Here is a 14,649-nt window from a genome sequence, read left to right as displayed (position 1 = left end):
AATGTCATACATAATACAAGAATAATCCTCAGACATTTCTAATCCTTCTAATTTTGTTGGGAACTTTTTAAAAATTCCCAACAAAATTATTTACTAATTATCTTACAGCAAATCTATTTAATTGTTTTAGAGATTAGAACTTAAAAGCAAATAAACACTGAAGCAGGGAGACAACAAGCTACAGCCCATGGGCCAAATAACACCTGCACCTGTTTTTGTAAGTAAATTCTTACTGGAACAGAGCCAGGCTCGTTCGTTTACATATGACAACAGCAGAGCTGAGTAGCTGCAACTGCAACTACAAGGCCTGCAAAGCCAAAGATATTTACTATCTAACACTTTACAAAAAAGTTTGCCAACCTCTACAACTTGAGCATCAATTAACTAAAATATTGATTAAATCACCGAAATTAAATCACGCCAGTTTTGCTTATTAATCCAGTGTTCAGTCTACTGAGTAGAACATGCTGCTGCACTGTCTTTAATATATCATAAAACAGGGCTTCCCTGGTGGCGCAGTGGTTGAGAATCCGCCTCCCAATGCAGGGGACACAGGTTCGAGCCCTGGTCCGGGAAGATCCCACATGCCGCAGAGCAACTAAGCCTGTGCACCACGACTACTGAGCCCACGCACCACAACTACTGAAGCCTGTGCACCTAGAGCCCGTGCTCCGCAACAAGAGAAGCCACCACAATGAGAAGCCTGCTCGCTGCAACTAGAGAAAGCCTGTGGGCAGCAATGAAGACACAACGCAGCCAAAAATAAAATAAATAAAATAAATTTAAATATATATATATATCATAAAATATAATTTAATATATTGTTACCTTTGTAGCCTCTTGGTTCTGTTTATCCAATTCTTCTAACTCAGCTATTAGTATTTCCTTTTCAGTAATGCTCTGATTGAGTTCTTGTTCCTTTGCCTCCAAATTACGTCTTAAATCACATAATTCTGAATCCAAATCCATGTCCCTTGCAGCTGTACTTTTAATTACTTCATATTCATTGTTCAATTTTGAAAGTGATATTTGCAGTTCTTCCTTAAATGAAAAAAGGGGAAAAAAACAACACATACTATCAATTGGAAGAAGAGACACCAAAAGTTTAAAAATATACATATATAAGCAAAACTTGGGAATGTATTTTTAGATGCTCTGTGTTGGAAACATTATTGAATAATACCTCAGCAATAATACATAAAATTGAACAAGCCACAGCCTTCATTCATGTACAATTTTATTTGCAGCTTCAAGTAAAACATTTCTATAGTCCTAGACAAGATGCAACAACTGTAAGTCTGTCCTCTAGCTCCAACTTCTTTACACAAAAACTTTCCCATTTGAGAGCCTTCCCACTCCCACTCCCACTGCTGCTTCCCTTCCATCTCCTCCTTCCCCCACACAACACACATAATTTTCAAAACATCCCGAGCCTTCCAGCTCCCTTCACTTCCATCCCTAACATCACCACCAACAGCCCCAGGCAAAAATGTAAGCTATCCATATTCATTTGCTCTGAAGTTTGTCCTCTCTAATTAGAAAATAAAAGGCTTCTTCTCCCTCATAAAAGTAATTTCCCTTATAACTGGCTTGTCAGAACATGAAACCTTTTCTTGACCCAAGAAAGAACGCTCCTTTCCTTCCTTTACCTTCTAACCTAAGCACAGACTAGGTTCCCCTCTCTCAGACCTAACATTCCTAAAGATACACCTGTATGTGATTTTTTAAAGCACATTCTATGTTCTGTTCTATTTGTATTTAATGCTTTTCCTCCAAAATCCCAGACATGGGACAGTTCTCTATGCTTCAACATTATTTCAACCTCTATCACTATGATGGTTGTGATAAACCCTCTATCACTGTAAAGACATCTTTCATTGACAGAGATTTTTTGGACCCGCAGGCTCAGCGGCCATGGCCCACAGGCCCAGCCGCTCTGCGGCATGTGGGATCTTCCCAGACCAGGGCACGAACCCGTGTCCCCCGCATCGGCAGGCGGACTCCCAACCAGTGTGCCACCAGGGAAGCCCGACAGAGATTTTTAAAAGCAAACTTCTATGGAATCTACTTTAAAGTAAATAAGAATCTCAAATTTTCATAAGTAGTCTAATATATACCTTACAAAAGAGACCAATGAAAACTATATTGGAACATCTGCCTTACAATTCTCATTCTCTTCCAATTCAAAAGTTTATTCTGAACCGCAAACGAAAGATGGAAATATCATTCTCTTATGCCTTTCTAGAGTTATCTGTTCAAGTAAGAGAACCACAGGGACTTCCCTGGTGACGCAGTGGTTAAGACTCCTCGCTCCCAATGCCAGGGGCCCAGGTTCGATCCCTGGTCAGGAAACTAGATCCCACATGCATGCCGCAACTAAGAGTTCACATGCCACAACTAAGGAGCCCGCCTGCCGCAACTAAGACCTGGCACAACCAAATAAATAAATATTTTTTAAAAATTAAAAAAAAAAAGAGAACCACAAAAGGGACTTCCCTGGTGGTCCAGTGGTTAAGACTGCGCTCCCTCTGCAGGCGGTGCAAGTTCCATCCCTGCTCAGGGAACTAAGATCCCACATGCCGTGGAGCGTGGCCAAAAATAAACAAATAAATAAATAAAATAAAATTCTAAGAAGAGAACCACAAAATTTTTTGTCATGTGGATCTTAAGAATACACATGACCAGGACTTCCCTGGTGGCGCAGTGGTTAAGAATCTGCCTGCCGATACAGGGGACACGGGTTCAATCCCTGATCCGGGAAGATCCCACATGCCATGGAGCAACTAAGCCTGTGCACCACAACTACTGAGCCTGTGCTCTTGAGCCCACAAGCCGCAACTACTGAGCGCAAGAGTCACAACTACTGAAGCCTGAGCACCTACAGCCCGTGCTCCACAACAAGAGAAGCCACCGCAACGAGAAGCCCGTGCACGGCAACCAAGAGTAGCCCCCGCTCGCCACAACTAGAGAAAGCCCGTGCACAGCAACAAAGACCCAACGCAGGCAAATAAATAAATAAATAAAATATTAAAAAAAAAAAGAATGCACATGACCTTGCAGGTATTTTTGGCATTCTTAACCAGTGAGCAGACCCATAGCAGACACAATTCAAGCAAGAGTTGCAATGGATTACCTAACATCAAAAGAAAGGAGATACAGCTAATCGGGAATAGCTACAGAATCCAAAATTATCATGAGGAGGTTACAGGCCCTATCAGAATACATGCAGAGATTTGCAAACTACAAAATACACTTAGACCAGTTAGAGAAAGGAATAACTGAATAAGCAGAATGCAGTCGAAGCAGAAAAGAACATAGGAAACATATAATATAGTAATTTAAAAATGACTGGGAGACACTACTGGCATTTAGTGGGTAGAAAAAGTGGGGCAAGGAACCTACAATGCAGAGCACACAACTAAGAATTCTCCCACCTGAATGCCAATAGTGCCCCTTTGAGAAACACTGCCTCTATACTAATGTGCAAGGATACTGAAAATATAATATTAAGGTATGTATGAACAGTATATATAGTATGCTAATATTTGTATTTTTTAAAGATATTTATATATATAAAATTATATATGCATAGATATAGTCTGGAAAGATACACAAGAAACTGGTAAGCAAGAACATGTCTGAGGAAGAGACCAACCAACAGAAGTGTGAAGGATACTATATTTGTACTGTCTGAAGTTTTTCAGGATGCATTACTGAATATATACATCAGGAAATATGTGTTACTTTTTTAAAAATTAAGATTTTAAATTGAGTTGAGACACTGGCCTGTAATAATAATAAATAACACCAGCTTACAACTGTTCTATATTTAAGAAGCTGCCTTAACCAAGGACTTACCCCCTAAATGGTACAAACATAAAAATACCTTTCCCCATTTCCAACATTGCATTACAGAATCTTATTCCATCCTTGCTACTAGTATACATATTTCTACCACTGAGAATGTCCCTCTTTACCTCTCACCATTAAGAAATTCCTGTCCATTACACCAGACATATTCTGGGGCATATAAGTAGTGCATAGTTACTACAGTATGCCACTCCAGACTCCCGACCCACCTGTGTATGTTGCTGCTGATAGGACCTCATCTGAAACCAAAACAGAGCTACTACCTATCTTTTCTGCTCATATCTGTATGCCTACTGGCTTATCTTTAAACGTAAACTCTGCCCAGCCTCTCATACTCTGAACCTTGCCCAAGTACTTCAACCTGGCCTGACCAGCATCAATGAGATCAGCTTTATCCTCAGGACTCTCAAGAAATAAATATTCCATTTTGATATAAACTGGCCCTTAGCTATGACCTACAATTTTAATTCTGCCTCCATATTTATTGTACCCACCTTTTCTTGATTCAGTAATGAATTCTCTTTTTCTAAAACTTGGACATGTGTTTTAAGTTTCAGATTGTCTTCAGCAAGATTGTTATCCTATAAAAATGTTAAAACACTGTGTTTTCAAATAACAAGAAATTTAAAGTTTACAAAAAAGCAGGCAAGCTATACAATTGTGCATTTCTACTCTTCAGTGATATATAAAAATTATAAGCATAAAACACTGGACCATCTAAAAACAATCATTTTATAGACATTCTTAAAGAGGATTTCTTTATTATATTTGAAAAAATATGTAAATATATTTACAAAATAACTTGTAATCATTTAAAAAATAAAAAAAGAAACTCCTTGAATTCTTTAAGGGAAATCAAAATGCATTCCTCACTTTGGTAGAGGATCTGCTTCCACTGTCTACACATACGTATCATTTGTCAAATTAACCTTCAAAGAAATATACTTGCATTTTTCAATTATGTACTTTTAAAACTATATCAATTTATGATGCAAAAAGATTCTGTTACTAATCAGCAAACATAAAATTACTAAGATGAAAGTTCCTTGGATAAGTTCACACGAATTGTAAAAAACACAAAATAAGTAATTATAAATAACCAAAATCCTTTTTCTTGGTAAACCGAAGACAAAAGCTTTCTCTCTTAAAAATTAGTTTACCTGGTTTAAATTACTCAGTCTCTTTATTTCATTTTCAGCATCTGTAAAAACAACAATGGATCTGACATTAAAATTCTTTAAAATAACTTAGTAATTATCTCCTATACTAAATTCACAAATGAAATCCAATTAAAATGTTATTTATAAGCATAATTAGCAAGCCCTAACAGTGAAACGTATTTTTGCTATTTTGTATTTCTATTTTGACTATACTGAAGAAGTCATAATATAAATGTCAGTCAGAAACTATGTTAAAATCCAATTCTATGGACTAGTATAAGAAAGAATGTATAACTGTATTCTGGATGAGTCATAAGTTCTTGCCTGGATAAAAACATTAACAACAACTGCATTTCAAAATGAGCTGATTAGTCTGTGTATCAGGAAATAGTATAAGGACTAAGATTAGAAAAAAGAAAAAACAATGTATATTATACCACAATATGTTATACCACATATTGGTATGTTATACCCCAATATGCTATATGTATGTTATACCACAATAATAAAATAATCTCTCAATTTTCTAAAGTGACTTAGACATGACTACTAATAAAAAGACCATTCAATCTGGTATTAGAGATAGATCCACAAATAGAAGTAGTTCTAGAAGAAGAACACAAAGACAAAATACCATGAGTTCAGCTGAAGTAATTCATTCAATGTTCACTCAAGAAATATTGTGAGTTGCTAAACAAGATGGAAAAATTTAGTCCATGCTTGCTCTCAAGAAGCTTACAATTTAGAGGGGAAGATAAAAAAGGAAGCACATGAGAACAGTACAGTGTGATATAGGGAGCACAGGTGCTACCAGAGCAAAAGGGCCAAACAACTCATCCAAACTAGGAGGGCCGGGGGAGTGGGGTGAATGGGGTCAGGGAAGCAGCAGTGCTAGGTACCTCCCGGTGGATGCAACACCTCTATTGAAGCTTAATATACTAAGAGTTAGTGGGGGGAAAAAACAGAGACACTCCACACAGAAAAAGCAACAAATGCAAAGGCAACAGAGCTTAGAGACAACATTGCTGGCTTTAAGGAGCTATAGAGAAAGTTCAACACGGCTAAAGCTTAGAATGTTAGGAAAATGGGAAGAGTTGAAACTGCAGAGGTAGACAGAGACCAGATCATGAAAGACACCGTATGTCCAACTAAGATGTTTAGACTGTATCCTGAAATCCACAGGGAGCCACAAAGTACTAAAATCAGGGAAGTGACCTGCTTTACATTTCTGAAAAATCATTCTGGCTGCAGAAAGAAAACATATTGATTGAAGAAGGAATCATGGACACCAGAGAATAATAGGTAACACTTTTATAATGCTTATTATGGGCTAGACACTGTTCTAGAGAGAACTTTGCAGCTAGTAACTCATAAAATCCTACTACTACAACCACGAATGAGATAGTATTATTATCCCAACCATAGAGATGAAAAACCCAAAGTATAGGGATGTTAACTGTCCAAGGTCAGTTAGTTAGTGCTGGAGTTGGATTTCAACCTAGTCATGTTCTTAACCACTATGCTATTCTGCTCTACTAAGAGACTGCTATAGTTAAACAGGCAAAAAGAAATTATAATTGGCTGAAGTTATTCAGTGGCAGTGGAAATGGAGAAAAGGGGAAGGACTAGGGCAGCAGGTTTGTTTTTAAAGCAAATCAACTCATATGGATCACCCAATATATTAAGAAAATAAATTTATTTTGAGAAGAACAGAGCTACTCTGAAGTCAAATGACAAAGTCATCCAGAACCCCACCACACAGCCTTCCCTTTGTCTTCATGGCAGTGCCAAGACTGAGGCACCTATGAGAAACCCTAGAGCTCCTCTGGGACACAATCCTGAAATAGCACTGAGCCAGAGAGAAGTCAAGGAAATAGAACCTATAGGACTTGCAAGGTGATAACTTCAAGTTTTCTGTTTTGGGAGAGTGGTAAATGCTACCAATCACCAAGGTAGGGAAAGGAAGAGGGGAGGAAGAGGGTCACTCTACTTTGAACCTAACTCTAAATTTACTCCAGGTCAGGAGCTCACGATAAACAACTAAGTAAGGAACACAGAAGGGGCAGGCAGGGGGTATCACAAGCACATAAGGGCTAGAAACCTCTAGAGCAGGAATGAGTTCATAAAGTGAAAGTTCATATTGTGAGAAGAGGACAGAGTGAAAAATAAAATGCATCTTTTCAGTGGAAGAGCTCCCATTATGTTTTCCTGGCATAAATAAATGCTGGTGTTAGGCCTATTTCATTCAATATTTTTTTTTTGTAAGCTACACCACTGGTACGGTAACTAAATATCATCTTGAGCACAGTAAGTGGTGGAAGACCTACGGCTCTTATTATTCTTAGGTCTGCTTAGGTACAGATCATTTTGAAAGGTAATATAGACTTTTGAAGAAGATAGACTGCATTCTCTAACTGGAGGGTCTGGGCCCTAACGAGTTACAGGAAGTACTTGGTAACCTCCTCCCAACAAATGTTTACATAAACATTTCTCAGAAATCTACATAGCCTCCTAAGTCAATGAGTTCCATGTAAATACTTAAAGGATGAAGAAGGGAGGCTGAAAGAAACCTAGCCGATTCTTAACCCTTTTAGTAGAAATATCCTATTTGTGATCTATTAATTATGGCACTGAATCCAAAGCAAGCAATTCTATTCAAATTCCACATAGTCATTTCCATAGTGTTCAATTATTCAAGTGTTTGTCTCTGAAAACAACTAGTATGAAATGAAACACCAATCAGAAATAAGTTCCAAACATTTTATACCAGACAGTGCTTGTTGCAATCTGAACACTTCTTCTTCTACTGAAGAACTGTGTGGAAGAATTATTTCCTTTTCTGTCACAGTATCACTTTGCTTCGCAGCATAAGGCTGCAATTTACTACATTCCAGTTTCAAGCTTTCACATTCTTCAAGTAATTGTCTGTTTTCCACACTTAGTCGTTCTTGTTCCTTCTTCAAAACACCTCTGTCATTTTCTGCAGAAGATAATTTTTTATTTATGCCTTTTATTTTATTCTCAAGTTCTTCAATTTTTTTTGTAGACTCTACTTTTTCAGCTTGTAGAACTTGAATAGTTTTTTGCATCTCATGGATTTTAGAGTGATCAGTTACTGCAATTCCTGAGCCACCTAGAACATAAACATAAAATCAGGGACACATCAAATGTCAAGTACCAAGAGACAAATAGCCTGCTGTATACAACTGAAGATTTAACAGACTTCAGAACTTGGAAGGCTTAAAAAGAAAAGCTAAAATAACAGTGAGATAAAACTACTCATTAGAATGTCCAAAATCCAGACACTAACACCACCAAATGCTGGTAAGGAGGTGGAGCAACAGGAACTTTCATTCACTGCTGGTGGGAATGCAAAATGATACAGCCAGTTTGGAAGAGTTTAATGATTTCTTTCAAAATTAACAAATATGATACTCTTATCATATGATCCAGCAATCATACTGCTTAGTATTTACCCAAAGGAGCAGGAAGCAAATCCACACAAAAACCTGAACAAGAATGTTTATAGCAGCTTTATTCATAATTGCCAAAACTTGGAAACAACTGAGATGTCCTTCAGTAGGTGAATGGATAAAAAAACTGTGGCACATCCAAACAATGGAATATTATTCAGCGCTTAAAAAGAAATGAGCTATCAAGCCATGAAAAAACATGGAGGAAGTGTACACCTGAAACTTATATAATATTGTACATCAACTACACCTCAATAGGGACTTCCCTGGTGGCCAGTGGGTAAGACTCCGTGCTCCTAATGCAGGGAGCCCAGGTTCGATCCCTGGTTGGGGAACTAGATCCCACATGCATGCTGCAACTAAGAAGCCCACATGCCGCAACTAAGGAGTCCACATGCTGCAACAAAGATCCCGTGTGTGCAACTAAGCTAAAATAAATAAATATTAAAAAAAAAAAACTACACCTCAATAAAAAATAAATTAAAAAAAAACATGGAGGAAACTTGAATGCATATTACTAAGTGAAAGAAGTCCATCTGAAAAGGCTACATACTATATGGTTCCAAGTATATGACAATTTTGGAAAAGGCAAAACAATGAAGATAATAAAAAGATCAGTGGTTTTAAGGGTGGGATGGGGGGAATGAATAGGCAGAGCACAGAGGGTTTTTTCGGGCAGTGAAAATACTCTGTATGATATTATGATGATATACATTTGTCCAAATCCATAGAATGTACAACACTAAACGTAAACTCTGAGATAAATATGGACTTTGGGTGACTATGATGTGCCTTGGTAAAAAAATGTACTATTCTGATGAGTGATGTAGATAGTGGGGGAGGCTATGCATGTGGGGGAATGGGGTATAAGGGAGATCTCTGTACCTCCTCAATTTTGTTATAAATTTAAAACTGCTCTAAAAAAATAAAGTCTTTTTTTAAAAAAAGTTAAATTACCGTAATACACAAAACATTTTTAAATAAATAGTTAAGGAAAGATATTACTTGAATCAAATACTAAGAAGCCTTTGTATCTGAGTTTGAAATAAAGTAAAAACACACCAAACAATGCAAAGAGATCTCTGTATTATAACTATTTACCACAAAGGTAAAAGGACTTTTCCATTTTTGCAGAATCTTGACAATAGTGGTGCCGCTGTAAATTTCTGGCAGATGAGCAGAACCAGTCATTTACTCATTCCTTAGAACTTTGACCAAGTTTACATCAGCTAAGTCTATCATTTAATTATGTCATTTAATACACTAAACTAACAAAATTAATAACCTTCTTGTAACAGATTTTCCAGTTCTTCAATCCGTTCTTCATAGTCACTTAATTCTTCTCGATGCCGACGAGTTATTTCTGTCAATTTCTGTTGATGTGCATTCTGCAATACTGACATTTCATGTTGATGGTTGTCAATTTCCTGACTTCGGTTCTGTTTAAGTTCCTTAAAAAATAAAAACGAAGTTAACCATATTTAAAATAAATGAATTTAACTAAACTATTTCATTGTTGTCCAAAAGTCCATATTATTAAAAATAATTCTCTGAACATACTCAGGCTGAAAAAATTTAAGTACAGGCCCCAAATCTGGACAATTCTAAAAGACCCCACCCTTTCCTTTCTTGGGCCTTAAAAGCAATTTTTCTACTTTTAATGAGGGAACACCAGCAATAAACAACTGAAACAAAATGCAAGCAAAAATATCTTTTTCTCTTTAGTATCTGTGACCATGAACTTCTGCTAATGACATATTCCACCAATATCAGTGTCCACCTTCTGGCCAATCTGTTCCTGTTGTCCTATTATACCTATCTTTTTGCTCAGTCTTTCCTTCTCTCAGTTTTGATAGGACCCCTAAACTGTCAACCAAGGTGTCTCGCTACCCAAGTTGAGACCACTATCTCTCTCCTAGGAACCTGGATATTCAGCTGCGTCTTTCAAAGAGGGAAACTGGTTAGACCAGAAGCATTATAATAGCTGCACCCTGGAGAGCCTATCCACTGTGTCCCGCTACCTAGATCTCTGATGCTGGTCTAATTTCTACCCTTCCTGAGGCCAAAATGCTCAATTTTTCCTTCAATCCTGTGGACAGAGTACCTGGCTCCTTCTAATAAACCCTCTTATGCTTTACTTAGCCAGAGACCGTTTTTGTTGCTTGTAGCCAAGAATCCTAATCAATAAATTAGCTTCTATTTCCTGAGAAGAGAAATAAAGTTATTCTTTAGTCCTACACACTTAGTTATGCTTGACAAGGAAGTTTACATTTAAACCTCAAAAACAATCCTACAAGAGAGGTATTATGATATCTACTTCACTGATGATAAACAGAAGCTTGTAAAGGTTAAGTAACTCGCACAAAGCAGCACAGCTGGTAACTAGTACAGCCAGGATTCAAAGCCAGGTCTGAATGAGGAACCCATCCACACTGGTATTGTAATAAAAATAAAACCAAAAACCAAAAAATTCTAACATAACAATAATTTACATACTAAAAACAATTCACTGCCGTGCTAAGTATATGTAACTGAGACTTCTCTGGAAGGAAATAACTGACACAAACTAGCAAAATTCCACCATGAAGGGAAAATAATTGTTTACAATAAATAATATTAACATTGTATTTTGTCAGTATCTTGATATTTCAGTGACCCTAGAATTGTTTTAATAAAGACTGTTTTATGAGATACAATAGAAGATAGAAACTTATGAAATATAAACTACCTAATCAATATTCAAAACCAAATGATTTTGGAAAGAGAGATATTATTATATACTTAAGGTGCCATAAAAAATGGAGAAGATATAAAAACAGCAAAAAAAGTGAATATCATAATCTATAAAATACTTTTATAACTGAGCCTTTTATTAATTTAGGCTTATACTTTTTAAAAATTTATTTATTTAATTTATTTATTTTTGGCTGTGTTGGGTCTTTGTTGCTGCACGTGGCCTTTCTCTAGTTGCAGCGAGCGGGGGCTACTCTTTGTTGAGGTGCACAGGCTTCTCATTGTGGTGGCTTCTCTTGTTGCGGAGCATGGGCTCTAGGCGCATGGGCTTCAGTAGTTGTGGCTCAAGGGCTCTAGAGTCCAGGCTCAGCAGTTGTGGCACACGGGCTTAGTTGCTCTGTGGCATGTGGGATCTTCCCGGACCAGGGCCCGAACCTGTGTCCCCTGCACTGGCAGGCGGATTCCTAACCACTGCACCACCAGGGAAGCCCCGAGGCTTATACTTTTAATAAGCAAATTTTAGATGTATAACAGCCACTGTTCCAACAATCCACCTTACCTTAATGATATTTTGTAGTTTGCAGATTTCACTTTGATCAGAGCTATCTGATCCTTGTGCTTTAGAAGTCTAGATCAGAAAAACACAATTAGAAAATAGTTGTACTGATTTTCTTATAAAAGAGAAAGTCAGTGAGCTATTTGTAATGAGGTGGATAGACCTAGAATCTGTCATACAGAGTGAAGTAAGTCAGAAAGAGAAAGACAAATACCATATGCTAACACATATATATGGAATTTAAGAAAATAAAAATGTCATGAAGAACCTAGGGGTAAGACAGGAATAAAGACAAAGACCTACTAGAGAATGGACTTGAGGATATGGGGAGGGGGAAGGGTAAGCTGTGACAAAGCGAGAGAGTGGCATGGACATATATACACTACCAAACGTAAAACAGATAGCTGGTGGGAAGCAGCCACATAGCACAGGGCATAGCACAGGGAGATCAGCTCGGTGCTTTGTGACCACCTAGAGGAGTGGGATAGGGAGGGTGGGAGGGAGGGAGACGCAAGAGGGAAGAGATATGGGAACATATGTAAAGTATAACTGATTCACTTTGTTACAAAGCAGAAACTAACACACCATTGTAAAGCAATTATACTCCAATAAAGATGTAAAAAAAAAAAAAGAGAAAGTCAGAAACTAACTTTATTAGAAGATACGTTTTTTTCAAAAAGGGGCATTTGCACAGGGAATACACCCAATATTTTATAATAACTTTAAACAGAGTGTAATCTATAAAAATACTGAATCACTGTGTTGTACACCTGAAACTATTATAAATCAACTATACTTCAATTAACAAAAATTTAAAAAACAAGTAAGAAAAAATGGGGGGCATTTATTTCCCAAATTCTTATTAAAGATTGCCAAGCACCCTTTAAAGAACCTAGTCCAATAGTGACTAATACACAATAAATACAAGATACCATTCAAGAGTTTGTTAACTAATTAGGGAAGACAATACTTTTACAAAATAAGAAGGAAAACACCACAGAATATTTTTCTTGGCTCAACAAGAAAGGAGATCTTTTTTTTTTTTTTTTTTGGCGGTACGTGGGCCTCTCACTGTTGTGGCCTTTCCCGTTGCGGAGCACAGGCTCCGGACGCGCAGGCTCAGTGGCCATGATTCACGGGCCCAGCCGCTCTGCGGCATGTGGGATCTTCCCGGACCGGGGCACGAACCCGCGGCCCCTGCATCAGCAGGTGGACTCTCAACCACTGCGCCACCAGGGAAGCCCAGGAGGTCATTTTAATTGGGAGGATTTCTCCTTTACACAACAAGATTACACTCACAAAAAGATAGAAAATAATCTCTTTACTTATGTACTTTATTTTTCTCCACACTGATGGAATAAAGTCTATATGAACAATGTTCCAGTTTATTTCAGGTCTCATGTGTATTGGCAACCTCAGTAATAAATAAAATCTGATAAAGAAGACAAAAAAAGGGATCCTTGGAAGAAAGTTTACAGCCCAAAATAGGAAGGACTTAATTTCTATTCTAATGTGTGAGAAACAACACATAATAGTTTATGTGTTTTATAATACCAATTATCAGATTTTTCATTTTACATATAATTAATGCAAAGAAGAACCTCAGACAACATCTAAGCAAGTAGTTTCAAATCTGGTGTCTTGGTTCCACCAGAGAAGTCTCAGGGACTCCAGGGGAAGAGGTGCTGGTTCAACCACAGCAACTCCATTTTTGTCTCCTTTAAGTGCTGGACTTGTAGCTTTTAATTTTATTTTAAAGCATGGTTCTCTTGCTTTAAATTTTTTGGAAATTTCTTCCAAATATTGTACAGAAGGGGAAACTGAGGCTGAGAGAGAAAGATGACCTGACTAAAACCATTTAAAAAGTCACTGGCTGGGGCTTCCCTAGTGGCGCAGTGGTTGAGCGTCCGCCTGCCGATGCAGGGGACACAGGTTTGTGCCCCAGTCCGGGAAGATGCCGCGGAGCGGCTGGGCCGGTGAGCCATGGCCGCTGAGCCTGCACGTCTGGAGCCTGTGCTCCGCAACGGGAGAGGCCACAGCAGTGAGAGGCCCGCGTCCCGCAAAAAAAAAAAAAAAAAAAAAAAAAAAAAAAAAAAATGTCACTGGCTGAATCAGAATACAGGTTTCTGACTTCCTAGTCCAGGGTTCTTTCTGATACCAAGACTTCTACACACAGCATCGTTACTTTTACTCACTCACAGTTTTCAAAAACTCATGAAAATTCTACCTACCTGAGCAATATGCCTCCAGTGGCCAACTTCAGACTCAAGTCTTGAAACTTCATTTGACAATCTGTTTATTTCTCGTTGTGATGAAATGATGTCACCAAAATCCATGTCATCATCGTGGAACGCTGAAGCATGATGACTTAAACCGTAACTGAATGAAGGAGATGCAGCGGTTGCTGGTACACCACCAGCTCCTGAAATCACTGACTGAGCAGCTGACTGTAGCTTCAGCAACTGATCCTGCAGCGCAATCTGTCTTGCTTTAAGATGGCTGATTTCTACCTATATTTATAATCCATATTTTAGAGAAGGTACTTCAAAATAACCATAGTGACCCTTTTATACATTCATAATGTTAAAAGTTATAATAGTTTAAGATTACCCAACGACAGTACTCCATCAACTGAATCCAAGTTGTCTATAACACCCCAACATAACATTTTTATTTCAAAACCATGATTACCATAGAGCATAATGTTCCGATTAATATGAGCAACAGAATTCCACTCATACATTAACTAAAGCAATAAAATGCTCAGTTAAACATCAGTTTACCACCTTCTACATACCAGGTAGTATAGTATATACGCAATTTCTTAGGGTTCTGTTTGTGATTATCAAGCCTCAAG

At 37.7% G+C, this 14,649-nt stretch overlaps 1 protein-coding gene across 3 annotated transcripts in view; it reads right to left on the bottom strand.

The window, feature by feature from the left end:
* The window catches only part of TRIP11 (thyroid hormone receptor interactor 11), a 67,526-nt gene that overhangs the window by 39,147 nt on the left and 13,730 nt on the right, over positions 1 to 14,649 (bottom strand). For all 3 annotated transcript variants that reach the window (XM_082841847.1, XM_082841845.1, XM_082841846.1), the window contains exons 4-10: positions 14,024 to 14,302; positions 11,796 to 11,864; positions 9,789 to 9,954; positions 7,798 to 8,163; positions 5,031 to 5,071; positions 4,365 to 4,451; positions 829 to 1,041 (exon numbers count right to left, since the gene is read on the bottom strand). In XM_082841847.1, coding sequence (XP_082697973.1) covers positions 829 to 1,041; positions 4,365 to 4,451; positions 5,031 to 5,071; positions 7,798 to 8,163; positions 9,789 to 9,954; positions 11,796 to 11,864; positions 14,024 to 14,302 — 1,221 coding nt within the window. The remainder of the gene's footprint in view (positions 1 to 828; positions 1,042 to 4,364; positions 4,452 to 5,030; positions 5,072 to 7,797; positions 8,164 to 9,788; positions 9,955 to 11,795; positions 11,865 to 14,023; positions 14,303 to 14,649) is intronic.

This window comes from Leucopleurus acutus (assembly GCF_964270905.1).
Source record: "Leucopleurus acutus genome assembly, chromosome: 1".
NCBI lineage: Eukaryota > Metazoa > Chordata > Mammalia > Artiodactyla > Delphinidae > Leucopleurus > Leucopleurus acutus.
This window is presented reverse-complemented; position numbering and strand designations above follow the sequence as displayed.